The following is a 26281-nucleotide window of genomic DNA, read 5'->3' as shown; positions in this document are numbered from 1 at the left end:
AAACCTAGCTTGGTTTTGCTTTTTCAGGCAGGCTCCTCAGGGAAACCCATGAGGATGAGGTAACTGCATCCAGGGCTTTGTTTTAAAGCCAGATGTTTTGCATGCCTTACAAGGAGTTGGGTTAAATTCCCAAAGGCAGGAATGTAAAGAAGAAGGACTTTTCTGGACAGGACAATTCAGAGCACTGAAATGCTGTCCAAAAGGGAGTTTGATTTCTGAGATGCAGGATGAATGCAAGAGAGGCAATTTATGAGAGGCATCTGAGTCAGCTCATCATGGCTCAGCTGTGTTTTTCCTGCCTTAGGGCCTGCCTTGCTAAAAACTGCCTACAGGTGTGTTTTTGAAAGGAGAAGCACCCTTGGAATATTTGGGTGCCCACCTAGATTTCTGCAATGCTCTGTGTGCACCTCGGAGGTGTCGGTGGGTTTCTCCTTGGCAGTGTCAAGAGCAGTTGTTAAGAGATGAGAAAATGCACAGTGCAGATTAACTGTTTCAGATTTGTGATTCAAAAGAAATGTGGAGGTCTGAACCTGGACCCAAGCTTTGCTTTCACCAGCCCAAGACTTTAGTTTTTGAGTAGTCAAAACTGCTCTGTAACACTAATGAACTAAAACCAGAAATGAGGACCCCAAAACTCCAAACGTCAACTTGCCTACTCATTTGCGGTGTTGCAGGCAATTGCTTTGGCTACTAAATGGGACAGTGCTAGGTTTTTACTTTCCTGCATGAATTTTCTGCTTAGACACACAATGCAGAGACTTCCCTCCCACCTTTCTGGACCTATGCTGTATTGTCTGTTATTCTCACTTTACTCTGCTTTGCCTTGCTGTGTTGTACACTACTTTCTTTTTATCCAGTTGCAAAGCTTTTCTTCTGTTGCTTTGCAGTGTCCCTACAGTAGGGAGTCCCTATTGTGAAATGACTTTTACCTAAAAAATTCAGGCAAACTGTTATTCAGTTTGCCTAATACTTCATTTTTCATGTCTACTCAGCTCTAAGGCTATAAAAAGAAACTTTACTGTCAGATGTCCAGAAGTGTAAGTAGGAATCTGTCACTGTACCTTCGTTTAAACAGTGATTCCACCTACTTGAACCAAAGGCAGGAGTGTGTGCTAATTGAGTCATGTTTAGACTCCTGGCAGCAGGGCAGAAATAATTTTCAGAAACCAGACTGTAGGGTGTGCAGGTTTAATTAGTGGATTTAAAAGTAAATGTTCCAGGTAACAGATCCATGCCATGAATACTTACCCTTCTTTTGGCACAGTTAATATAACAAGTCTTGTTGGAAATCACCGTTCCTTCAGCAGCATTATTTTGATCCATCACACCACATCGACTCTTTTCACCCAGTATTGAGAAGAAAAGCCCGTCGAGTGATTCTGCCTCTGGACTGCAGTTTAGGAGACCTGAAATTCACAGCTCTGACTTGGAGTTCCTGCATTTCCCCAGGCAGATTAATTACTTCTCTGTTTTGTATCTTCATCAGTGAGGTGGAAACAGTCTTACATTTCATTCTCTCAGGCCATATCCACACTGTCTCTAAGCCTCAAGCTCATCTCTGTAGCCAGGTAGTACAGTTAGCACACACCTGATAGTGGCAGGGGTTGCCTTTTTCTCATTTTGTGCATTATTCAGCACTGTTAGTATCCTTTACAGCGCCTTTTATTGCATTATGCAGTTGCATTGTCTCTTTCTTTCTTTCCTATGCTTAGTTATTTATTCTGCTGTCTGGAGAGCAGCTGGGGTTTCTTGATATGCATGCAGAGCTCAAAAAGAATTGAAGTATATTTTAAGGGGTAGTCAGAAAAATCTTAAAGCTGGCACTGGGTGGTACTTCCCTCTTTTCAGTCCCCCACTAATGCTACAATGAAGTCTAAAATCATTACATTATAGCAGTGTGGTTATCATGTGCGCAGTTACAGAGTTATGTGATGTGCCGGAAAGCAAAGCTTAGATTGCTTTGTTCATCATGAAAGAGTTTTTCCACATGCCTGGTTTGTTCACATCTTTATTGTGTGATTTATAATCTGAAATATGAACCTAAGTGTCTGCTAGAAATTCGTTTTAGCTGCAAAGTAATTTGAAACAGCTCATACCAATCACTTGAGATTGAAGCTATAACTCCCATGCTGTCTCAAGCTCATCCTTCTAGATCCATGAATTATGCTCTTAACATAGGAGTTAATTCCAGCCATGGCTACATTTGAGACTATCATAAAAGACCATTCTCAACCTTGGCAACCTACAAGGGTACCTTTCCCTCTGTTCTCCCTTAGCCAGAAAATCAAGGAATAGGTTGTGAGAGAAATCCACGTGTTGCTTTGGAGAAGCTCAGGAGCAAAACATACCCAGTGTGTGCTAAGCACGGCTTTATAGGAGACCCTGGCTCTTCCAGGTGGTGTTATGCTTCACTGGACCCTTGCTGGCTTTCCATTTACCATACTTTATGCTGTTGATGTTGTGGATGAAACTATTTTGGAGCTAGCTGTCTCTATCAAGGCTTACACTCAGTTCCTGTTCCCTGGCTCAGTACACCTTGTTTCTTCAATTCCGTGTGCAGCATTTTAGGGTAATCACTGTTGTCCACAGAGGGCTTTGCAGCTCATTTCAGGTAAGCAGAGATGTAGCCTGGAGTATCCAGAGAAAATTGCATAGAAGAGGGGTGGGAATTTGCACCGTGTGTTTGTGGAAAACATGGAGCATCCCTAACTTTTGTAGGTGCGTACAAGCCCTGAAACTTGCATGTGCCTCGCAGAGGTGAATGTAGACAGTAGCAACTGTTCACTCACAGAAATGAAGTCTGAAAGTTGTTAACTTTGGGTAAGACTTTGCAATCCTATCATGTCACCTTGGGTAACTGGTGATCATAACTGCTTATTCCAGTATTTCTGATGGTGGAGCTGAGGGTAAATGGAGGTGCTAAAATAAAAATGGTTTATTGAACAATTTAGGAAACCATATTAAAAGCAGTTGTTTTTCATTGATCACTTTCTTTGTTTAAACTCACCCTAGGAACAAAAGCAGTGCCTATTGCTGGAGGGGAAAGCAAAGTTTTGCTTCAGATTTCTCCTCAGCACTACAAATGTATCAGTCATGTGAAGCAGCATCTTTCTCAGTGTGCAACTTCCATCTCACCTAAAATGTTCCTTAAATATTCTAAACTTGCAGAACACTCTTCCCGTGAAGGGCACATTCAAATGATCAAACAGAAATCCCATGAGATCTGTGACTTCTTCTTTATTTACTATATTCTGATGCAATGGAGCAAAGTGTTCCACTGAATGGTAGTATAGCTTCATATTTGGAGTTGCTTGAATAGCTGAATTTCACCAATTATTTTCCACAGATATTGCTGTCATGTCAGCTATTTATTTGTACAGGCTTTCCAGTTTGTGCTAATCATTGTGCTATTTCAGGGTTGTAAACACAGTTGTGGTGTCTTAGCAATGTTGTTGAAATAAGATGGTTGGTTTTTCTGGAAACTAGAAGATTTTAGGTGAAGATTATTCAGCTTACTGTAAAGCAGCATACTAATTGAAGGGTAATCTTTCCTTATGCAAAGCTTGCTTGTCGCTAAGAATCATTTCACTGACTCTGCTGTGCTTTGGATGAGCTGTTAATGCACAAAAAATAAAAAAGATTTTAAACAGAGCTGCTTATAGTAAATCGAAACAAAATTATTCAAAATCTGTGAATATTCACATCAGTAACAAGAAGCTCTTCAGCTGTAATGTTAAACCCAGCTTTTCCATAGTCTTTATACTACTTCAGGAACTTCTGTTTCATTTCTTTGTATCTGCAGCGATACTGAACTGTAGCAATTATATGTGGAAAAGATACTGGAGAAAATACATGTGAGGAAGGATGTGTCTCCCATGTGACAACTATTTTTGCTTTTGTGAAACAGAACTTATGACCACAGCTACTGCTACTTTTTTTTTTTTTTTTGTTCTGCCTTCAAATTCCCATCTGATTTCTTCTTTCTCTCACTTGGATACAAAAAGAAAAAAGAGCAACTTGTAAGCTGTCGGTGCTGTTAACATGCAGACCACAGCTCGAGAATGACTTTATTTGAATGTTTCTGATTTGCAATAGCTCTGTCTATTTGTCTCTCATGACATATTTCTTTGTCTTCATCCCATGCAGCAAGGATTGCTGCATGGGCTAAACAACAGGATATTCCTCTTGCTGTTATCCAAGGTACAGCATACTAATGGGCTGGCATCCCCCACACTGGAGTCAGTCACAGTTTTTCTGTGAAATGATTTGTTTCCGCTTGGAAATGAAGTCACCAAAAAGACACTGGATGAGAATAGCACTATTGTGAGGACTCTGTGTCCTCTCTTACAGAGCCTAGCAGAAGTGTAAGGGTATTTGTGAAAGCTGCTAATAATCAGCAGTGGATCTCCGGAGCTGCATGACTGAGATGAAAGGGAACAGCAACTTAACTGGGGTAAAAAGTGTGTCTCTGAGCACAGTACAGCCTGTCATCAGCTGGCAAGGTCATCACTGAGGCCTGTAAAGGACAGATCTGGTTAGAGAAATAAAGAAGGACAACAGTTTCCAACCCCTGTGAGTGCTGCTGCATGCCCTGGTAAAAGTTTTTGGCAGATCTTCCGTCATGATTGTGAGAATCAATAAATGGAAAACATGCCTATTACCTTCTTATTAGAATATTCCAGTGTTTTGTGGTTTACTTTTTTTAAAAAAATAAATAAATTCCTTACCCTCCCATTGTACAAAGTCTTATCTCTGCTTAATATTGTTCACATATTGCTGCAAAGAGAATGGGCCAGACTCTGATATCCTACACAAGCTTTATGCTAGTGTCTTTGTAAGATTTGCTGAAGAGAATGGCTTCTTTTACTTTTCTGCCAGGCTGAGAAAGACAGGGCAATAGAAGGACATCATTAAATGCTTTTGATGTGTCTTAGCAGTATAAGGCCCTGCTGTATCTTAGGAATCTTTAGAGCTCATGGCCTGGATTTACTGGATCTTATATATGCCATGAGGTACAATCAGAACTCTTCAGACATATTCATGTAAAAACATGAAATCACATTACTTCAAGTCACTTAGCAGGATAAATCTGGAGGAACTAACTGTACATGGCTGTCAGGAGTAGCATGAGGACCTGTGGTATGCAGTCCTGAGGCCTTTACATCCCACCTTTCCTGTGAAAAGGTAGGAACTTTAAAACCAGAAATGCAATGCTTTTCACTCTGTAGACCCAGCAATCTCCTGCAAGTGAACTATTTAGGATCTGTGATGATGGATCTCGATAAGCATAACAAGAAGCAAAGTCAACAGGGAGAAGCAATCAGTTTGCTTTGTTAAAAAAGCAACTGGGCAACAACATCAAGTTTTTGAAAACAGGAAAAGTCCCAGGTCGGACACATCTGAAAGCCATCTTGTCCACGGCTCCTAGTTAAATCCGTGGCTTCGTTTTAGTAAAATTTTCTCTCTTCATAAAGCTGGGTCATTTTACAACCATCTTGAGGAGCTGTGCTATTTGTTAGGCCGCTGGTACTTCACAGGTTTTGGAACATGGCAGTACAGATACTTACTTTCCCATGCTTAGAAATTCTTAAGCAGTGTGGGACTTACTTAGCCAACTGCTTCTTTCTCATCCATTCTCAAGCCTGTCTTAGTGTGCATTGCCCCCGTGGCCATGTTTCCCTTTAGACGCAAGGGTAGCAAATTCAGTGTGTCTGGAGGTAGCTCAGGCATGGGGAAGGCAGTGCCTGAAGGAAGCAGAATAGTGGTCCAGGAGCCCACCGCATCTGCCTCCAAGGCTGTTAATCCAGCTGCTTTGACCAAGTGAAAGACTGATTTGTAGTGATTTCAGTCAAGTTTCACTAAATTTATTGAGCTCCGAAAGGTTATGGTGGTGTGGTGTAAGGGGAGATTGCTCCTTCATCTGCTGTTGTGTGCTGCAGCTTTGTAACATGCATAGCAGCATCACCTGGCATCTGGCATGCAGTGTCCTTGGTCATGGAGCAGTGAGTCAGCTCTCTTGAAGAGGCAGAATCAGTGTCTCTCTGCAAACACTGCAGCGTTGTCTTGTGTTTAGGTTGTTTATCTTTAGCATGGCCCAGAGAGACCCAGAGGAGGTGGCAGGTGTGGCTGGTAGAGCTGTGAAGGTGCCTCTGTGTGTGTTAGTGCCTGTTCCCCATGAGCAGCGCAGCGGGTTTAGCGCTCAGGTTTGCATGGCTTGTGGCGGTTGTCAGAAGCTGTCTGAATTCATCTTCGGATAAATTTCCTTGAGCCAAGTGAGCTTAGGGGCCAAAAAGTTATTCTTTACATAAGAGCTAAGTTGTAATTTTCCAGGCAACAAGTGGTTGTATCTTGTTTTACTTAATTAAGCAAAAAACCACTCATTATATCCTGATGCTTTGCAGACACCTGAGCAAGATTTCCTAGAATCTGTGGGACGTCTGTGCTTTTTCTGCTTCTCGCACCGGCTAATGAGGAATAGTACGTGGTGTTTCTCTCTGCATCTGATCTCTGGGGCTGGAGGGAGTGAGATTACCCATAAACAGTTGGCTCATGGCTGTATCTCAAGGACAGGACATTCTCTCCACTAATTGGAAGAAAGGGGGGGGGAATTCTTCTGGCCAGTTTCAGAGGACACACGTCTCGAATCATCAAAGCATAATCTCCTGATAGTTCAGAAGGATTCTTGCTCAAAGACATTTAAGCACTTAGAAATGTTTCCTCATAAAGAAAAGCTTATAGCATATTTCCCAAAGGTCTACCACTGCCCTTTGAAAAGTGACAAACGTCATGTGAGCACAGTTCTCTGCTCAGGCGTTGGTTGTATCTGTGCACCGGTCCCTAACATAAATCTTGTATTTTTACAGTGAAGTCCCATGCACAGAACAAATATGCACCAGAGACAGCATTGCAGGTAGAGGAGACAGGCCAAGCTTTCTGTTAAAACAAAAATGGCAAATACTGAATAGAGTGCCAGGGTCCAAGAGCTGACATTTTCTTTGAGTGGATCCGGTGCCTAGTTGACTTGTAAACTAGGACAGTCAGATCAGGCACTTCACTGCTCTTTATGTGCCATCACAGCATTTTCATTTCTCTGTTTATTCTTAAGTATCATGTGTAGTTTTAGTTTTAGTGAATGACTAAGGGTTTGTGAGAATAATAGGTTCTAAAGTGACCCTTGCTCTGCTGCAAATTGCACCTTCTGCCCCTAATTTCTAGTCCTGCATCATCCACACAGAGTTTTGCTCAGTTGAGCATGCATCCTTATCTCCCATTTTTGCTCCTGCCACAGTCTCCAAAGCATAGTTGATGGCCTGTTTACTGTGATCTGGTCATGCATTTGCATGTGATCTGGTCATGTTTTATCTAAGCCATGTGAAAAGGATGTCATTAAATATTTTCCTGCTCACACTAATACTCAGCATGTTTTGTGGCTATAGTAACCCGAGAGGTTTCTGTCTAACTGGGAGGGAAACAGAAAGTGGGTCTGTCAAAACTGAAATAGCTGTAAAATTGCTGCATCGACTCATGACATAAAGGAGAGAGAGCCTGAGAGCCCATGGGTTTGTTTAACATTACAGTGGTGAATTTATGCATGTGAACTATATTTGATACATTTTTCCTTAGAGCAGCTGATTTTTGTGTCGCACTCTTTAAATCAAGGGGGCCCAGGGCTGAGCTTTTTTATAAAACTGTCATGCAGAAGTAGGAGAGACAGTGCCTGACCTTGAAGACCTCAGTCTGAATGCATCAGACATGTGAAAGGTTAGAAGGAGAAGCGGTACAGAAAGTAATTTCCCCAAGGTCACATAGTAGAGTCCAGACTGTACCACAGCTCTCCTGCCACTGACCCTCCTCAGGTTGTGGACAATTTCCTGATGGTACCTATCCAAGTAGCGGTTCGGAGAGCTGTACTCCCGAGGCATACATTATTTGGGGAACAGTGATATTGTGACCATGGCTAACAGAAGTAAAGCATTTTGTCAGCCCATCAGCACAAACATGAGATCAGTCTGTAGCCTCTGAAAAATTAATTTAAGCAGCATTGACACTATCAAACATGATTTGAAGTGACTGTATATTCCCTGCCTTGCTTTGCAAGGCCAAGATGATGATTATTTCCTGTATTTTCTGTAACATTATTAGGTCATTTCTTGCTCAGTCATATTTCTGGACATTTCAGCTAGGGCAACAGTCATTGCCAATATTAAGTCTAGTTCTGAAAGATACATACCAGCTTCCCTATAATTTTTATTCCAGTAAATGAAGTGCTTCCAGATCAGAAAAGACATGGGCAGTTTGCAAGGTTAGGAATAAGAACAGGGCTTTTGTTTTGGTTTGGTTTTTATTTTACCAAGACCAATGTCTGCATGGGAGAAGTGTGAAGAAAATTTGGTGAGGAATTTTCCAGTTAGCTATAAGAATAAGAAGAAAGATTGGACTGCACTGCAAGTATGAGTTTTCTGCACCTGCCCAGTGTTCTGCTACTGAACTCTGCAATTGGGTCTTTCATGGATTGCTGGGGGATATAAATGATTCTTCATTAGAGCATAACTCAAACGTTGTCATGTTAACACATTCCTATTTTCTCTCTCCTTTTTTTAGATCGAATATAAGCTTTGCAATGGGTCTGACAAAGAGTGTGTGTCTCCCACAGCCAAATTCACAAAGAAGGAAACACTGAAGGTATATGCAAAGCAGCCAAGTCAGCATCAGCTGACTTTCTTTTACAAAACAAGTAGTACCTTCCAAACCATCAGGAACTACTGTGAGTCATTTCCCAACACCCAGAGAAGCCTCTGACTCTTCCAGAAGTCACTATAGGACAAAGGCATTTACAGGCTTTATACACAGGATTAGATTATATACTGTGAACAGAACAAATCAGTGTAATTATTTCACTCTGCTCCTATGTTCCAGAGCCATTAGACACCTCAAGAGGATTGTAATCCTTCACTGGTCTTGTTAGGAGAGGCATGCTAGGCAATCTGAGCAAATTATTGCTTGAACACTTGTTTGTCTACCAAACCAAAAGTATAAATGATTTGATTTGGATTAAATTAGATTTCATCTCTTTAATTTGAAGGGTGGGGAGGACTGGGTATTCAGCCTCTTTCCATTCTCCCGAAGAAAAAACAGATTATGTTTAGTGCAACTTCAAGAGCAAAAAATAACACCTGCTATCTCAGTATGGCTTTGTTCTTCCCTGTGCTCATTTCTGGGGAACCTGTGCTGGGTCAAGTTCTAGCTGAGCTATACATAGCTATCCTTAATGCATTATGTTCTTTCCTCCACAAAAGAGGCCATGATCACAGCTGCTATGTTTTCTTCATTCTCACCAGGTACAAAAAAAAAATTACAGACAGGAGAAGAAAAGAGCAACCAAACAACTCTTCAGTGCTTTAAAGGATCCCAGTGTAGTGATCACAGCAGACTGGCTGAAGGTATTTAATACAGACCATTGCTTCTGAGACTGAAGGAAAAGATAAGTGAGAAGTAGCTGATGTGTCTGAGGCTTACGCACTGGCACTTTTTTTTGAGTGAAGGGGGACTGAATAATTTTGTGTTGAAGTTGCTGTAAAGCTATACTTAAATAACTGCTATAAAGGTGGAGTTGTGGGGAATATTTACTTCTTAACCTAACTCAATCCATCTATTTCATGTTAGTAAGTAGCAACAAGGACTCAAAAAGTGCATAGTACAAAAGGAAGTGATGATGTTTCTTCATTGCTGAAAGAATCTGCACTGGCCTCTTCCCATAGATGTGGTTTTGTACTGAAGAGGGAATAGACAGAGTAACAGCCTGGAAACGGGCATATACGGTTTGTTCCATTGACAGTTGGATTTTATGTTGTCACAGCACAGAACGAAACATATTGGACCTGATGACAGCTGTCATTTCTCCTTGTGTAAAGACTCAACTAGTGACAGCTTCTCACTGAAGTCCTGAAACTTCATGTGTGGCAAAATAAATTTAGATTGACATTGAGAGATGTTACCTTCTTTCAGTTTTGGGGGCCATTTAGTCTTCTTGACTAATAGTAAATTGATTGCCCCTTTTATAATGGCAAAACTGTATTTCCAAACTTTGCCAAGCACATATCTCTCTCAAAAATATAAAAATGTAACTTGGGAATGCCATGAAACAATACAATTGCATTTGACCAGTGTGTGAAAACGCTCCAATTTTGTTCTGTGATCAGTATTAGAAGTCATAAAATTGAGAGGTGTATGATTTATTTGAGAAATTAGATTGGCAACAAAATGTTTCCATAGTGTTTAGTTTCGATGATAGATACATATTGAGATTTTTTAAATACAAAATACTGTTGCATATTTGCTGTGGTTGAAAATTTCTAGTTCAGCAGCAACTAATGCTGGGCTACAAAAAAAAAAGAACAGTGACATAAGACTTGAGGTTTGGCCAATGCATTGAAGACAAGAAGACCTTAGGCATGATCTAACCTTACTGAGAAACTTCCACAATCCTAAAGCTGTTGTCTTTTAATATATGCTATCAGATTTAAGTTCTTCTATACAAGAGAGAGCATGTATTGAGCTTGACAGAGAAGTAAACCAGCTGGAGAAGGTGCTTTTAAAAATGGGATATTTGACAAAACCCATTAATAGCTCTGTTCTGCAGAGCATGATTAAAATGACTTATAAGTTGAGTTAGACTAGCTATAACATTTTTCTATGTAAAGTTCTAATTGTCATGTTCTCCATGATTATTAATAGATCACTCTCACATGGGCCAGCAGTGCTGGTTGCCAAAAAAATTAAGCAGGCTGTTAACATTTAGCCAGTAATAAAATATGAAGACTAAATTCTGATAGCCAGATTTACAAGGTCTGTGATTTTGCTGTGAGAGCCCTAAGAGTATTCTGATAATACAGTGTATTTTCCTAAAGAAGTGTATCAAAGTGTGGCCTTGGGAGAAACACATACTGGAAATACTGTATAAATACTGAATAAATGCTGGTTTTCTTTTAAGGAGCAATATAAATGCAAATTTCTGTTCTCTCCCTGCTTCTCTCCAGATTCGTGGGACTCTGAAGAGTTGGACCAAGCTGTGGTGTGTTCTGAAACCAGGAGTGCTACTGATTTATAAGACACCAAAGATTGGACAGTGGGTTGGGACAATCTTGCTCCATTCTTGTGAGCTGATTGAGAGACCCTCCAAAAAGGATGGCTTCTGTTTTAAACTTTTTCATCCTTTGGATCAATCAATCTGGGCTGTAAAGGTAACAATCCTGATGAGTTGAATAACCTCTTCTTGGTCACCAAAGTGCCTGAACCAGCATTCAGTAATCTAGCATTGATATTATCTAAATTTGCAGTTGCTATTTAGTTGTTTAGTTGCTGTTAATAGTGCTGAATTGACTGCATATAAAGATTGAAGCCACCAAAGCATGGTCATGATATGACATCAAAGGAACATGGTGCATTGTGATCAGTTATGCAGATGTGTCATTTTTGGTGTATGGAGGCATGCATAGGCTGAGGAAAGGGGTAATATGTTAGTGCAGGAAAAATATCAGTACCTAGAAGTGCTATCAAGGCATGGCATCCATCTTTGAAAAGAGATCAGGAATAAATATGCAGTTAACTGATTTCCCCAAAGCAAGGACACACAAAGCACCAAATACTTTGCACAAAACTGGAAGAATAGTTTGACTTCTTTTTTGCCAATGCCTCTGAGGTTTGGGTTTGTTTGCAGCGGACTTGGAACTCAGTGGTCTGCTCAAGCCTTGACTGTCCTACAAAAGTGTGACTTTGGATAGCTTGACTTAATTTCATCTTCTTTGAAATGGAAATAGCAAATTTTTCTCCCTTTCACTTTGAGTTATTCTTCAGACTGCTGTTACTTACAGTCTGAGACAGTCTCTTCCTCTACACCCAGTAACTCCTGCAGTAACCTCTAGTTCTCCCTGTAACGCAAATGATTAATATTTTCTCACACTTCTTAAAATAACTCCCTGCAGATTTTAAAGAGCTGCATTTCTTTTTCTTCTTTCCTTTAAGAATAGTTAAAAATAAAATATGATGGCTATGAGCAAAGAGGAAGACTCCAGTACCTCCTGAGAGGTACTGAGAGCAACATCTGTTGGATACCCTGAAGACAAAAATGTTCTTGAATTCATGTCCACATTAAAAGCAGTGACTCAGCAGAGTTATTACAGGCATAAATTCTCTAGGGGACACCACCAGTGTAAGCAAAGCACTGCAATCTAGTGCCTTGCTGCAAGGTAGTCAGTAGAGTAAATCTATTTGGGAAGACTCATGTAAGACTGATGAAGGTGTGTATCACTGGCATCAGATGATCTAACAAAATGGAGGGGAAGCCTTGTGGGAGCAGATTGGGCAGGTTCACTCGTGCTCATCAGTGCAGTTAATTGAACAATTTTAAACACAGCTATATCATCACTATAAAAAGTCTTGCAATTTTTAATAAAGTAGGAGGAGACAATTAAAATTAACTTCAACAACTAAGGGTAAGAGCTGCTTATTTTCTGACGGTAGTTCAGCTCTGATCACTGCCTAGATGCATTGCTTTTGCTTTAACTCACGAAGGGTTCATTGCTGCCTTGCTTCTTATTCACTTTTGAGAGTTTTGCTGATTTTTAATTCAAAGCATGCACCAAGAAGGTCAATCGTTTGCTGTTCACCAACAAAAAAATTCCTTGTGACTTGACAGATGAGCTGAATTCTTCTGAAAAGCACAGTCAGGAGAGGTAATGAAAAAGTAGAATCAAAAGTGCAGTCAGGTACTGAAAAGTAGCATCAGTGGCAGATCTGAAGTGTTGTGCTAGAATGCCCTTCCCTTGATATGAATCATCCAAAAGGACGAGGAGCTTTTATCAGTAGGTGTATGTATTTGAGCATGCATATGTATATCTAATTCTTGTATCTCTTGAGAAAATATATGACAGAAATAGGAATTAGTATGTTAAATATGAAGGGAATGTATCTCTGAACATGTTTGTATACTAGAGTAAGTCCCAAGACATATGAATTTTAAAGTCAAAGTAGTGTTTTAAGTCACTGTCCTGCTTTCAGCTCAGTAAAGTTTGTATTCTTAGTAGCTGGTACAGTGCTGTGCTTTGGTTTGAGTCTGACAATAACACTGATAACACACCCATGTTTTAGTTGTTGCTCAGTAGCACTTATCGTGGTCAAGGACTTTTCAATCTTTTAAGTTCTTCCAGTGTGGAGAGACACAAAAAGCCAGGAGGGAGCAGAGGCAGGACACCTGACCCCAACTAGCTAAAGGGGTATTCTGCACCACAGCACATCATGCCCTGTATATACACTGGGGGAGTTACCCAGAAGAGGCAGATCACTGCTCAGGTTGGGCTGGGGATCAGTCAGCAGGTGGTGAGCAATTGTACTGTGCATCACTTGTCTTTTTATCTTGAGTTTTACTCCTCTCTCTCTCCCACTCTTTTCATTATCAACATTCTCATTATTATTATTATCATCATTACCAATATATTATCAATTATCAATAAATTACCAAGAAATATTGAAATTGATTAATTTATTAAACTGTTCTTATCTCAGCCCATGGATTTACCTTATTATGATTCTCCTTCCCATCCCACTGAGTCTGGAGCGGGCAGGGGAAAGCGAGCAAGTAGCTGTGTGGTACTTAGTTACCAGCTGGGGTTAAATCACACTTAGAAAGCCAAATTTGAGCTGCGTAGTAGGGTATTTCTTGAAACCTGAGTTCAGCCTGGGTTGTTATGTGTGATAGATGCTTTCAGCCACAAGGTGAACACCGAAATGCACATCAAGAAGAAATCTGCCTATGAACTACTTCATGTCAAAGAAGCTGTCTTCACTCTGACAACAGTTTAAGGCTGAAACTGCTAAAAATGCTGGTTTGTGTCATTTCAAGGCCTTCTTTTAAAGCAACTAGAGCAGAATTGACTGATCTAAATTGGTTATGTATAATTGTGCAAGAAAACCTATTTCTCATGAAATATAGATTAGCCCATGCTTAAGAAAAAGTCTATGTTACTGTCCATCACAATAGGAATAATGTCTGGCTAAACAACTTCCACCTCTGGCTAAAACAGCTTGTGAAATTTTCAAGGATTTTCCAGCCTAGAGTTGATGGTCCAGCTTTGACTCACATCAGTGGACTTGTAGCTAACTCAGGGAAATTAATGAGCACCTTTGTATGTGTTGGCCTGGCTGCTCAGCAGACATTTAGATCTAACTGCGGGGTTCAGTCCTGGAGCAAATGTCTGGTTCAAGCACTGGCCTAGGCTTTGATAGTTGTGTTAGCCAATTAAATCTGATGTGCAGGCATTTGACTTCAGTTAGAGCAGGATGAAATTTTATGGTGCCTTTCGAACAGTAGGAAGGTAAGATGTAAGACCATTACTTACAGCTGAAAGCTAAATATATGCACCAGAGAATTTCCTATTAAGTTCTTTGGTGTCTAAAGTTATCTTAGAAGCATATTACTCAGAATCTAGCTGAACAGTGTGGTATAAGAAGGCTTTTTTTGACTGCAGCTTGTTCTGACATTTACTTAGAGCACTAAATGAGTTGGGGTCAGACCTGCTGAATCTGGAAATGTATATGATTTGAATTGTGTTGATTTTTAAGAGTTTTGAGTCATTCCTTTAACGGAAAAAGTTCTAGTAATCGGCTTGTGCTGCTGCTTTTACAGTTGTTTGTTCTACTCCATAATACAACACAGCTAGTTTCATCTTCATCCTTACAGTTGCCCACAGTACTCTTAATGAAAGGGATTATTTCCAGTTTTTGAAGATTTGTTTTACACTCTGTAAGACTAGATGTCTTGTCATACTATCTGAAACAGTGTGAGTCCACTCCATTCTTCAAAGCCTGATCAACCGCTGTTTGATAATGCCTTTTGAGTCTTAAATCAAATGTAAAACCAGGAATGATCTGAAGATAATCCTTTCCCAGTTCTACTGTCTACAGACTGCAGCTGAGCTCTGACTCCTAGTGTAGTGAGGATAGCATTCACTTTTGGTGAGATAGTCATTGTCTGGGAGGTCTTAGACTCTGGTCAACAGGCATGATGCACAAAGGCTGTGAGACAGAAATCTTCATTATCTCTGCAGTGCAGATACAGAACCTCAGTTACTCTGTGGAGATGCTGACTTCATTTTTGTCATTCTTTTTCTCCTCTTTCTGTAGGAAACAGCCCCCTCCACATATGAGCATGCCTTACTACTGAATATGTTTCCTTAACAGAGTGACCTGGTTGCTCTTTGTGTTCATCCACATACTTAGATATATATTAAAACCTTCTTACCCCTCCTTCACTTCTCCCCATTTTTTTAAATAATGGTTCTCTGGGTCTCTACTGTTTGGCTGTGGGGTTTTTCCTCCAACAAAGGAACTATCAATCTCTGCGCTGAAAACAAAAGTAATGGTGTTATCAAGAATTCTCAAACACCCTGCTCAGCTGCAAGCTACTGAAAGGAAAAATGCCATCTGGAATGATGCCTGATTGCATTAATGTCACTAGTAATGTCTTAAGCTGCTCTGCTCTGGTTTACTAATCAAATGTCAACTTTGCCAGTCCTGACTATTAAGCCTTTAAACAGTCTTTAATTTTCCTTTCCCCTCTCTTGTGGGAGAGGAGGGAGGAAAAAGAAGTAACAACGATCCAGTTTGCTCCTGGCAGCAGGAGAACCCTGCAGATGTGAAGACAAGAAGCTAGACTGGAGACTGCTGTCTTCTCATTTCTGCATCTTTGCGGAATGCACACAGATACATGAGTATCTGTATCTCAGATACATGCTGATTGTGGCAGGATGTTTAAAAGACACTATAATCTTTTTTACCACAGCCCCTATCTAGGGGCAAAAAAACCAAGCAAAGCCTGCTTTTGTGGAAGCCTGAAGTGGCTGTCATCCCAGGCATCACAGCATAAAGGTTCTCAAAGGGTCTGGATGCAGAGGTGAAAGTCTGCGACCCAGCAGTATGTGTCCATGCTGGGAGACCTCTAGTCCTCAGCCAATGTTTTCTTTCTGTCTCTTCCTTTCCCACAGACAGGTTTGCAGGATGGAGTTTCCCCTTTGTTTCCTTCCAGAAAAGCTGCCATTGCCTCACTGCTAGAGGCATTCACAGCTCAAGGTGTGGGCTCTCGTCACTTTTATGGTGACACATAAAAGGTGTTTCATCGCTATTTTGTCAGGCTGCAGACAGACTCGGTGAGCGCCGCATGGAACAGTCCATTCCGGTGTTGCACAAAGATGGCTAATAGCAAATACTTAACAGTTTTTGTCAGGAATGAAATTCATTCCTGAGGATCTGAAAAAATAGAGTAGGTTTTGGGCTGTCATAGGTTAGACCAAGCTCCATTTACATCAGAGCTCATTACTGTTTTGGAGCTACAGCCGCAATATTGTGATTGTTAATGAGTCTCTCCAAATTACTCCATCTGCTCCTTCCTTCTTCCCTGTCACACACATGCATACTCTGTCCAGGAAGGGTAGAAAGACATTGAATAGTCCATTACATCTTCTGTGCCTTACATCTTTTTGTCTGTGTGCATTTCCAGGGCCCAAAGGGAGAAAATGTTGGTTCAATCACTCAGCCTCTTCCCAGCAGCTACTTGATTTTCAGAGCAGCCTCTGAATCAGATGGTAAGTTTTCTGTCTTCGTTTGCTTTCCCCAGATTGCACCCTCTGTGCTAGTTAAGAAAATAGGTTTATTTAAAAAAAAAAAAAAGGTATGTAAAGGAAAAAAATGGCGTCTCACCCTGCTCAAGGTGATGTTTGTTAGCAGTGGTCAGAATCAGTCAGCAGAATACAGGTGCATTTCATGTTCCTCACTGGACATCGATCTTTATGGCCATGGGTATGGAAAAAGGACATAGGCTTGTAGCTGGGGAAAACCACGATGTCAGTATATGCTAAAAGATGAAAGGAGGTGATCCCAAAACTGGAATGAGAGGGGAGCTTAACTATTTCCTCAGATCAGCAGAGACTTCAGTGGGTTATCTGCCTATCTCTTACACTAGGCAGGGATCTGTTGGAGGAAAATGACATAATAATATTGAAGAGCTGTTGATAGAAGTCTCTCAACCACCAGGATTTTCTTGTATACTTGCTGTACTGTGGTTTACAGTATAACAGGCCTAGATGCTGGTGACTCCACATGTGAAATACCATTCTTGGAATTCACAGAATTGTAAAAGGTAAATTTAGGTCAATACGTAACAGGCATGCCAGCTTGCTATGTGAAAATCTCTATAAATGGCTTTAGCGGACCTAAAAGATCAGTGATTTATAAGTAGATGAGATTAAAAACATGTTTTCATTCCATTTGATCTTCAGACTATTGTAATTTTTTTTGTTTGGTTTGGTCTGTGTTTTTTTTTCCATAGCAAATTAACCCAGGCCATTCGTTTTATGGATATATTTCCCCTACACCACCACGGGTGCTCAGGTAGCTTATGCCACGAGCTCCTTCAGGTAGCATCTGGAGTAACTCTAAGGACACAAGGATTTTTCATGGAGCACAGAGAGCTTTGAAATCAGTGTCATTCTGGTCTAGTGATCAAGTTTTACATACCTCGAATCCTGTGCTCAGTTCTGGGCCCCTCACTGCAAGAGAGACATTGAGGTGCTGGAGCGGGGCCAGAGAAGGGCAACGGAGCTGGTGCAGGGCCTGGAGCACAAGTGTGGTGGGGAATGGCTGAGGGACCTGGGGGGTTCAGTCTGGAGAAGAGAAGGCTCAGGGGGGACCTGATCACTCCCTACAACTGCCTGACAGGAGGATGGAGCCAGGAGGGGGCTGGTCCCTTCCACCAAGTAACAAGGGATGAGACAAGAGGAAACAGCATCAAGCTACTTCAGGGGAGGTTAAGACTGGAGATTAGAAACCATTTTTTTCACCAAGAGGGTGCTCAGGCATTGGAACAGGCTGCCCAGGGCAGTACTGGAGCCACCATCCCTGCAAGTGTTCACAAACCATGCAGATGAGGCCCTCAGAGCCATGGGTTAGTGGTGGCCTTGACAGTGCTGGGGTAATGGTTGGACTTGATGATCTTAAAGGTCTTTTCCAACCGAGTTGATGCTATGATGCTATGCTATGATTCCTAAAGGCTGGAAATGGCACAATGCCAAATGCATCTTTTGGCATGCCACAGAATAGGAGGAAACCTTTCATTAGAGGCTTAGCATGCTGTTCTTCCTACTGCTGTGCAAAGAGGGCTGTTCATAGTGAGGGATATCACCTCAACATTGAAAACTGCTTGCAGATGCTAAAATAGGGAAATGATATGGAAAGAAGTGGAACTTGTATAGAGCCATAGAAGTACATCTCTTCTTTGAATGGTCTTAAACTTTTTTTCCAACCTAGTTGATTGTAAGATTCTATGCTTTTGTAGCTTATGGAAGAGTACAACTTATTTGGTTAAAGGAGTACAGGATTCCAACGCAGCTCCAAATATCACCTGTCTAGAAAGGTATAGATTGATACAACAGTCTTTTTGAGGGAAAAGAAAAGGGGTGCTGCTGGGGTAGAGCTGCTAAATTCTAAGCATTTCAAACCCTGGTTATACAGACAGCCCACAGAATAGACATACAAGCAGTCCCACAGAGCTCTCAGGCAGCCAGATAACTTCAACAACTGTCTGTCAATCCAGATTATATAAATTATTATTTCCTTAGAGATCCATGTAACTTGTCTCTCCATTAACTTAATTAGAAAATGTGCAAGGAGACCAATGTGATCACTGTATGTGTTCAAGACGCATTGCTGTCTCACAAAACACTTTTTTTTCCCTGCCATTTCAGCTATCTTCTAAATGAAAACTTTCATTCTGCTGGAAACCTAATGATTAAATCTTAAAGCCAGCCTGACGAAGAGGCCTGTGTCTGAACCTCTACTCTCTCTTTTTATGGTAATTGCCATAGGCCAGTTACATGGGGTAGAATAGCTTTAGATTTGTTCTAACTAATCATACACATAAAGGCTCCCAAGCTTGCAATATCTCCCAAGAGATCATTAGAGGTTAAACTTTTCTAGCTGTGATCTCTCTGCATGGATCATAGACCACATACTGAAAAAGCACTAACTGGACCATACCTGGCACATATGAGTTTTCAATATTTAAATGCCTGTGGGAAGCTTTCTGCCCAGTGAAGTATCATGGGAACTTAAAATAGTGAGTTACTGGAATGTATTTTTAAAGCCAAGACATTAGCCATGACCCTTGGGAAGCATGCAGAGGCCAGGCACATCAAAGAAGTGTTACTTCAAGATTTAGCATGATTTTCCTTGAATTTTCTGCTTCTTCACAGTAGAGTTATAGGGTTAGATAGAAAGCTAATGTGATCAAAGGAAGGAGGAGAAACTGAGATACCTCTCAATCAAATATTGTAAACATGTACATAGAAAATAACTAGGGCCTTGGGTTAAGGATGAAATAATACAAGCTCTTGAACAGCACTAGCCATGCCCTAGGGCCACCTGCGCAGGTTTGGAGCACCCACATTATATCTTCTAGATCCTGAGAAGTCTGAGGATGTGACCATGACAGCTGATGTGAAGCATTGTGATCTGTCCATTTAGCAATGGACTTCATAAAAATAAAATATAGTACTGCACCAGAAATACTAGCATGAAAAATGGTGTAATGTTCAGCTGAATGAGAGCATTTGACTTCACAGCTGAGGTCAGGGAGAAGTGGCTGTACCTTGTGCAGGAAGGGAAGGATGTGAATCCACAGATAAGGGGGAAGAAGAGCTCGTACACTGAGGCTAGCCTCCCTCCCAAACACAAGACCAGCCCTGGCATTATGACTATGGTATGCTCCTTTCATTTGTTAGCCTTCATGGGGGCAGTTTTGGGGTATCAGCTCCATTGAGCAGTGTAGACCTGCTGACAAATGGCCAAACGCATGGGTGTCACACTCTGAGATGAGTGACTTGGAAATGGTATTAGCATCAATAGATGGTGTAAAACATATGCAGACAAGGACACAAGGAATAGAAACTCTTACATTTAAAGAAATCTATATAAACGGCAGCAAATTAAAGCTTGTACTTTGCAATTAATACAAGTTGATTTTAAACCCGTAAGACACTACTGGAATGGTTGTAGACTGTTACATAGCTTTACCTGCTGTAAAGAGGCATCTCCAAAAGTGTGTAGCTGAGATTGTTTCATTTCTTTAATGCACTGAACAAGCATAAAGGATGCAGTTATGGTCAAGAGAGATGGGAGGTTAAGGTAAAATGAATTAAGCTAGCTGACACAACTGGGGCAGGTGGAATCTGTTCCCTTGCATAATGTTAGCATATATTTGTAGTATGTTCCCATCTCCTCTGTAGATGAAATATTGTGTGAGTCTGCAGCATCTTTGAGGAGGTGTCCTGACCATGTTCTTCTAAAAGCAGTCTCCCATGCTAGTAGTGGAAAATCAACCATGAGGCATTTGGCAAATTTAACAGTAATTCATGGAGGCCTCTGACTTGCTGGAGAATACTGAGTTGCAGCATATGTTAGATGTACAGTTATGCTATCCAGGCAACTATATCATGATCAGCAGCTACATGGCCTACTTTTTCTCTCAGCACCTCAGAATCCCTTTTTTCCCCTCTGCTGTACCATCTGTGCAGACTGTTGGTAGGATTTAAGGTCCTGACTTCTGGACAGCCTGCAGAACCACTGCCAAGCTACAGTAGGTCTCGCATGCATAGAGCACAGCAACAGTCTGCTTTGTGATGTTTCAAAGACAGCTGGAAGGTCATGTCAGCCTATGGGGCTCAACCTGTGCAAACAGAAGGTCTTTCTGTCTTACCAGTTTCAGAAAAGAAAATTGCTTTTTCCAAATCAGCGACTGTGTATGCATTTCAGATTTATGCTGATGAGTGGCTTAGAATTAGTAGTTTAAATCTGTCCCAGGCTCCTTGCCCAGATCTTTCTGGGGCTGCCTCTGGTATTTCCAAGCCAGGGACCCAGACCTCCTAAGCATTTCGAGTTAAATGCTTAAATCTCATAGCGCAGATCTCCACCTTGCCACCAAAGAGATTACTAAGGCAATTCAAAGTGGCAAATTAACAAGGGTTAAAGGCTTAGCAGTGGAATTGTAAGCCACGATTGAATTTTGTTCCTTATGTCTATCCTCTCCTTCAGACATGTTTTGTGTAGTCTCCATTGCTTAATGTGGATGGAATTGTGTGGAAATCCTGATGGTCTCGCTTATAGTGTTGTTTCTTTGACAGGCATCTGGCCCTTCCCCAGAATCAGTGCTTTGATCTGAGGAGAAAATCAGATTGTTGAAATAAGGGTCACACGCAGAAGGAGTGAACCAGGAGAAAGACTGCAATTTGAAGCCATGTTCACAACGAAATGTATCACTGGCTCCTGGCAGTGCTGGAAAAAAGTTACCTTCTTAGCTTTGTGTGCCCTTCATATTCTTTAGACCTTTCACAGCAGTTTAAAATCCAGGCATTTGCAACCAGACTTCATTTAGCTTGTTGCACAAATTGCACCTGCAGCTAATTTAGAGATTGCATCCTTGCATCCTGACAGCCAAAGTGCAAGAAATCGTGCACACAGGCACCCAAGTGGTACAGCAAAAGAAGCAGTCAGCTCAATACCATGACCTTAATGTTCACTGACTGAACCAAATCAGGCTCTTCCTCATCACTCATGACTTGTGTGCACTTGAGCAAGAATTCATCCTTTCCAGGTGACAGTCTACTTCAGGTTGATTTTTAAAAGCATCTATCTTGCTAAGTGTGAGGCATGAGGCCAAAAACTGGGTGACTTAAATAACTCAAGAAGATTAATATTCCCTTAGTGATGCCTCTCTGGAGGGATGTATGGTTACTAGATGTGAGGCTTTTGAAGTCTTAATTGGCAAGACATTCATCCCAGCCATTCTGTGTCTACAGGAATGCAGTGGAAAAAAGGCATATTCCCAGACTGAGATTTCCATGTGCAACAGCCTGATTCCATCTCGAGCAGGATTTTGTTATTGGTGATTGCTGAGAGAGCATTGGCTGGCTCCTCTGTGATCAGCTGTTGCAAAATGTGGCAGATAGACTTGTTATGTCAAATTATGAGTTGTTCTAGGTGAATAATGGTGACTGTAAAGAATTTCAGAGTGTAATAGCTTAGTGGTTTCAGTACTGCCTGTTTTGCTGGTTTGTTGTTTTCTTTTTTCTGTGGGATATTGTGCTAATTTTAGATCTGTTTGAAGACTAGGGCAGACTCTAGTTACTCCTTGAACCCAACCTAGGTTAGCAACATAAAGCAACCTAAGGCTGTTTTGGGGTTTTCCTTCTGCAAGGGGGAGAAGAAATGTTTTTTATCACCTGCTTTTAGTAGTTCCTTTTGTCTGTGGAAAAAAAAAAAAAAAAAAGCTGGTGTGAGTGCATGCCTGCTCCTGTCCAGCCTTGCAGCCTCCAGATGTCCACATGGTGCCAGCAGTGCCCTGCAAACCTGGGAAGTGTTCTGCAAGGAGCCACAGTGATTCCCACTTGCGCAGCTCTGCTACAGGAGTCATCTTAAAGGACCACAAGGTGCTTTTCCAGCCTGCTGAGCCAGAAAGACTGGAGAAAGCATGCAGAAGGTTTCAAAACATATGTGGGATGAATGTTAGCATTTGTTTTTCTGAAGTCAAGGCAACCAACATCCTTTGTTAGCTTTTCTCCTCAAACTTTTCAAGAAGAAAGGATCTTAGGAACCCAGCTATGCTTGACTGATTTTTCAAAGAGTTTCCTTTTTCAAATTCTCACTGATGACTGTGTCATTTTGCTGTAAACACACATAACAGAGAAAAAGGGTTACAGGCCTATGCAGGGGAGAGACCTCTGTTTGGTTTGGGGTTTTTTGCACTGAGCACCACAGGGTGATGTGTAGATGCGTTCCTCTGACATCCCACTTTCCCAGAATATCTGTGATCAACATCTGCTAAAGTGATGTAGGGAATGAATATTGAAACCAATGATCAGTGCATGGAGAGAGGCTGCTACAAAAGAGAGCAGGAACCCAAGCTAGTGCTGGCACTCTGGTAGGACATCCAATTTTGGCACTTTGGAAACAGCCTTGTCAAAGAGTCATTCTATCCCCATTGTTGCTGGAGGGAGCCAAAAGTGGCTGGACAAGCCACCCACCTGACCAGTTCAGGTACAAAAGATGGGTGATGTGAAATGTCCTGCTTGTGCCGGCCACTAGTGTGAGTGATGCAGCTGATCTTGACTTTAGACATCAGAGCTGGGCATCTTCTCTGGGTAGGGCGTCATTTCTCCTCATTATTCTCCTCACTGAGAACTCTGTTAGCTTGGATGAAAGATTTCTGTTGCAAAGTTTTGTAAACCATTCTGTGTGGCTTGTGAGATATGTGGGAGCATTATGCATAGATGGACTATTTTACTCTCTCCCTTTCCACTCTGTAGCCCAGGTAAGAGTCAGAGCTTACTCTGCAGGCTGCCACTTGAGATTCAGTGACAAAATACAATGAAGAAAGAGTCAAGCTCAGAAATAATGTCTGAAAGGGAATATTTAGTTCACAGCTCCCAGGCAGAAGAAGGTGATACAGGTGGTTTTGAGACAACATGATCTCTGCAGAAATTGTCCAAAAGTAGTCACTGCAGTGGAGAGAGTAACACATCGTTTGGTATAAAAGCTTAAAAGCCTATGGGGAGATTCCGCCACAGGCTGACAAAATGCTCTTGGGTTTTCCTTCAGAATTTAAATATATGTTTGTTTTAAGCCACAATTTGTGGAAAATTGTAACTGATAGGTTGCAGTGTTTTACCTTGCAGCTTTAAATGCCTCAAATCTTCTAAAAGAATACCACTGTACCTCCTCCACAGCTTTTTTGCTTTGTGTACATGCATCATATTGGGCTGCCATTCCTCTCTGAAGGAACCCACATTTTGCATCCTTCTCTGATCCAGTTACCTGGCATATAAAAAAACCTGACTTGAGTCAACCACTCAAAATTAGAAAATGTGAGAACTTAGGTAACCAAGAAGCCTTCATGCAGACTACAGTGACTATAGATGACAGCCTTTAATTACGTGGCCACATACTTTTTTCCTCTTCTCCAGTTCCTGTGGAAGTGAGTAGACTTGTCAGGTAAGCAATTAAGCAATCCAAATGCTAGCATTTTTGTATAATTTCCATAATAAAGAAGAATATGACTCAATAGCAAGATCATTCAAATATAAAAACATTTCATGTAGGCTTTTAGCACAAAAACAGGTTTACCTGTGTGCAATCCCCGAAATTAAGAGGGTATTATTTACAGAGCTATGCTGCAATTAACACACTGTTGACTTGCAGAGAATGTAACGGCTTCATTTGCAGAGGAAATCCCGTATTTCATGTCCGATTTTGTGGCATATATTTGTTTGGATTCACAGCGCCACCTGATGGATGAAGGCTCATTTCTTAGCTTGGGGATGCTGTGCATCCCTTGAGTTCAAAAAACAAGGGCATACACTGATGCCATTTCTGTGTTCTGTGGGGCACAAGTAATGCTGCCTGCTAATGCACAGCGAGTTCCTCTAAATCTTTGTGTCTCTGCCTTGGAATATTAAAATGCATATTTATATTTTTTTTATGATCTATTTATGCTCTGTGAATAAGGTTTCAAATAATACTCAATTTACTCATAACCCCTTCAGGGAATTATGTGAAGAAATGAAAAACCTAGATATGTTATTTAGAAATTTCCTCTGGTAATGTGGACCCCAAAGTTTTGAGCAAGCCATTAAGCTCCTGTTAGAACCAGTGAACACATGTGGCAGGGGATGTAGGGGATTAAGATTGCTGCCTGTGGTATAGTGGCCAGCATGGCCTGCTCTGCCTGCAGCCCCAGCAAGGCATGGGCTGCAAAGCACAGTGAGGGGGATGGCTGGGGAGAGGAGACTTTGGGTTCATCCTTGCTGTCCTTGTTAGAAAGCATAACCATAGACAGTGCGTTAACTGTTGTAAGATAATGTCTGTATGTGAGTGCTGCAGGGCACTGAGGAGCTGACCTCTGTTACTTCTCCAGGGTGCTCATGCTGATACAAATCAAAGCACCTGATTTCATAAGCCCATTGAATATAAAATGACACATGAAGCATTTCTAAATGTTGAATCTTGCAGTCCTCCCTCTGCAGAACTGGAAAAGAAAAGCAAAGGTAAAGAGAGGGGAAATTCAAAGGATGTGAGTCTAAGAAGTGTGCTCCCTTGTACAGAATAGCCTGAAACAGGTTTTCATCTTGGTGGGTTTGGGAGGGAGGGGATATGGAGGAGGAAGTGGATTTGTGCTCAGTGCAGCCATTAACTCTAATGAGTTATCCTTGCAAATCCTACACATGGTGAGAAGGGAATAAATCTCTGTGTGTAAAGCCTTAATGCAAGGATATTTTTAAAATACAAAATAGTGTGAAATCAATTCCAACAGCCTTCAAACTTCCTAATCTTTTATTAACCATTGTTTGTGATTTTGTTATTAAATCATAAGCTGACGCTGAAGGAATTTATGGGATGAAATTGGAATAAATGACTGGGCTCTGTGGTGTTTGTGGCTCAGTGTCCAAGTGAAAGCTACTCACATTTATAATAATTTCTTTATATACCTATGATTTGGATTTTTTTAAACTCTCATTGATCTTCTTATAGACCCAAATTTTGTTCATATCGATGTTGATGGGAATTTATGAGGTTTATGCATATGCTTGATGCTAAATGTGGGATAGAACTGAATGTAATGGAAACATTAACCAAACGGGACCTAGGAATGAGTGTGGTCCAGGGAAATCCTGTTTGTAGCACTTTCGTAGAGCACAATCCTTTTGTTTTCTTCACTGCCTCTCAAGCACACTTCTAATTATTGCAAAATATATTCTGAACAGTGTAATGAAAAGCTCTGTTTTATGTGCTTGAAATTAGAGGGTAACTCCCATGGTACATCAGTTCTTGAATGTTCAGCCAATTTACAAGTGTCCTGCCCTCATTAATGACTGTACTACAGAAGCAGACTATTCTCAGGTGTTTCCAAGAATACGGGGACTCCAGCATTGTGGTAGATATGCTTTAACACTGACACACAGGTTTTTAGTCATGTATGGGTCATTTTTAAAGGAGCCAAGGGTCAGTTTGGATTCCTGTGCTTTTTCATTTGCTGCCTGCCTCTGAGACCTATGCGGGCCTTAAGAAAACCCAGTGAGGCTGTGCACAGAACTACAGTTTGTCTTGTCTCCATGCTGTGTTTATAATTTCTGGTGTTTGCAAAGGAGACTCTCCAGGTAATGAATTTTTGTGACAAAATCAGAAA

General features: G+C 41.2%; 1 protein-coding gene across 7 annotated transcripts in view; it reads left to right on the top strand.

Moving 5' to 3' along the window:
• Window positions 1-26281, top strand: part of OSBPL5 (oxysterol binding protein like 5) — a 179705-nt gene that overhangs the window by 122606 nt on the left and 30818 nt on the right. For all 7 annotated transcript variants that reach the window (XM_065682813.1, XM_065682811.1, XM_065682810.1 and 4 more), the window contains 4 exons: window positions 8602-8682; window positions 9339-9440; window positions 11037-11240; window positions 16550-16634. In XM_065682813.1, the coding sequence (XP_065538885.1) occupies window positions 8602-8682; window positions 9339-9440; window positions 11037-11240; window positions 16550-16634 (472 nt within the window). The remainder of the gene's footprint in view (window positions 1-8601; window positions 8683-9338; window positions 9441-11036; window positions 11241-16549; window positions 16635-26281) is intronic.

The sequence above is a fragment of the Lathamus discolor genome, chromosome 6 (genome assembly GCF_037157495.1).
Source record: "Lathamus discolor isolate bLatDis1 chromosome 6, bLatDis1.hap1, whole genome shotgun sequence".
NCBI lineage: Eukaryota > Metazoa > Chordata > Aves > Psittaciformes > Psittacidae > Lathamus > Lathamus discolor.
Note: the sequence above shows the minus strand (reverse complement) of the source record. Positions and strands in the feature narration are given on the sequence as shown.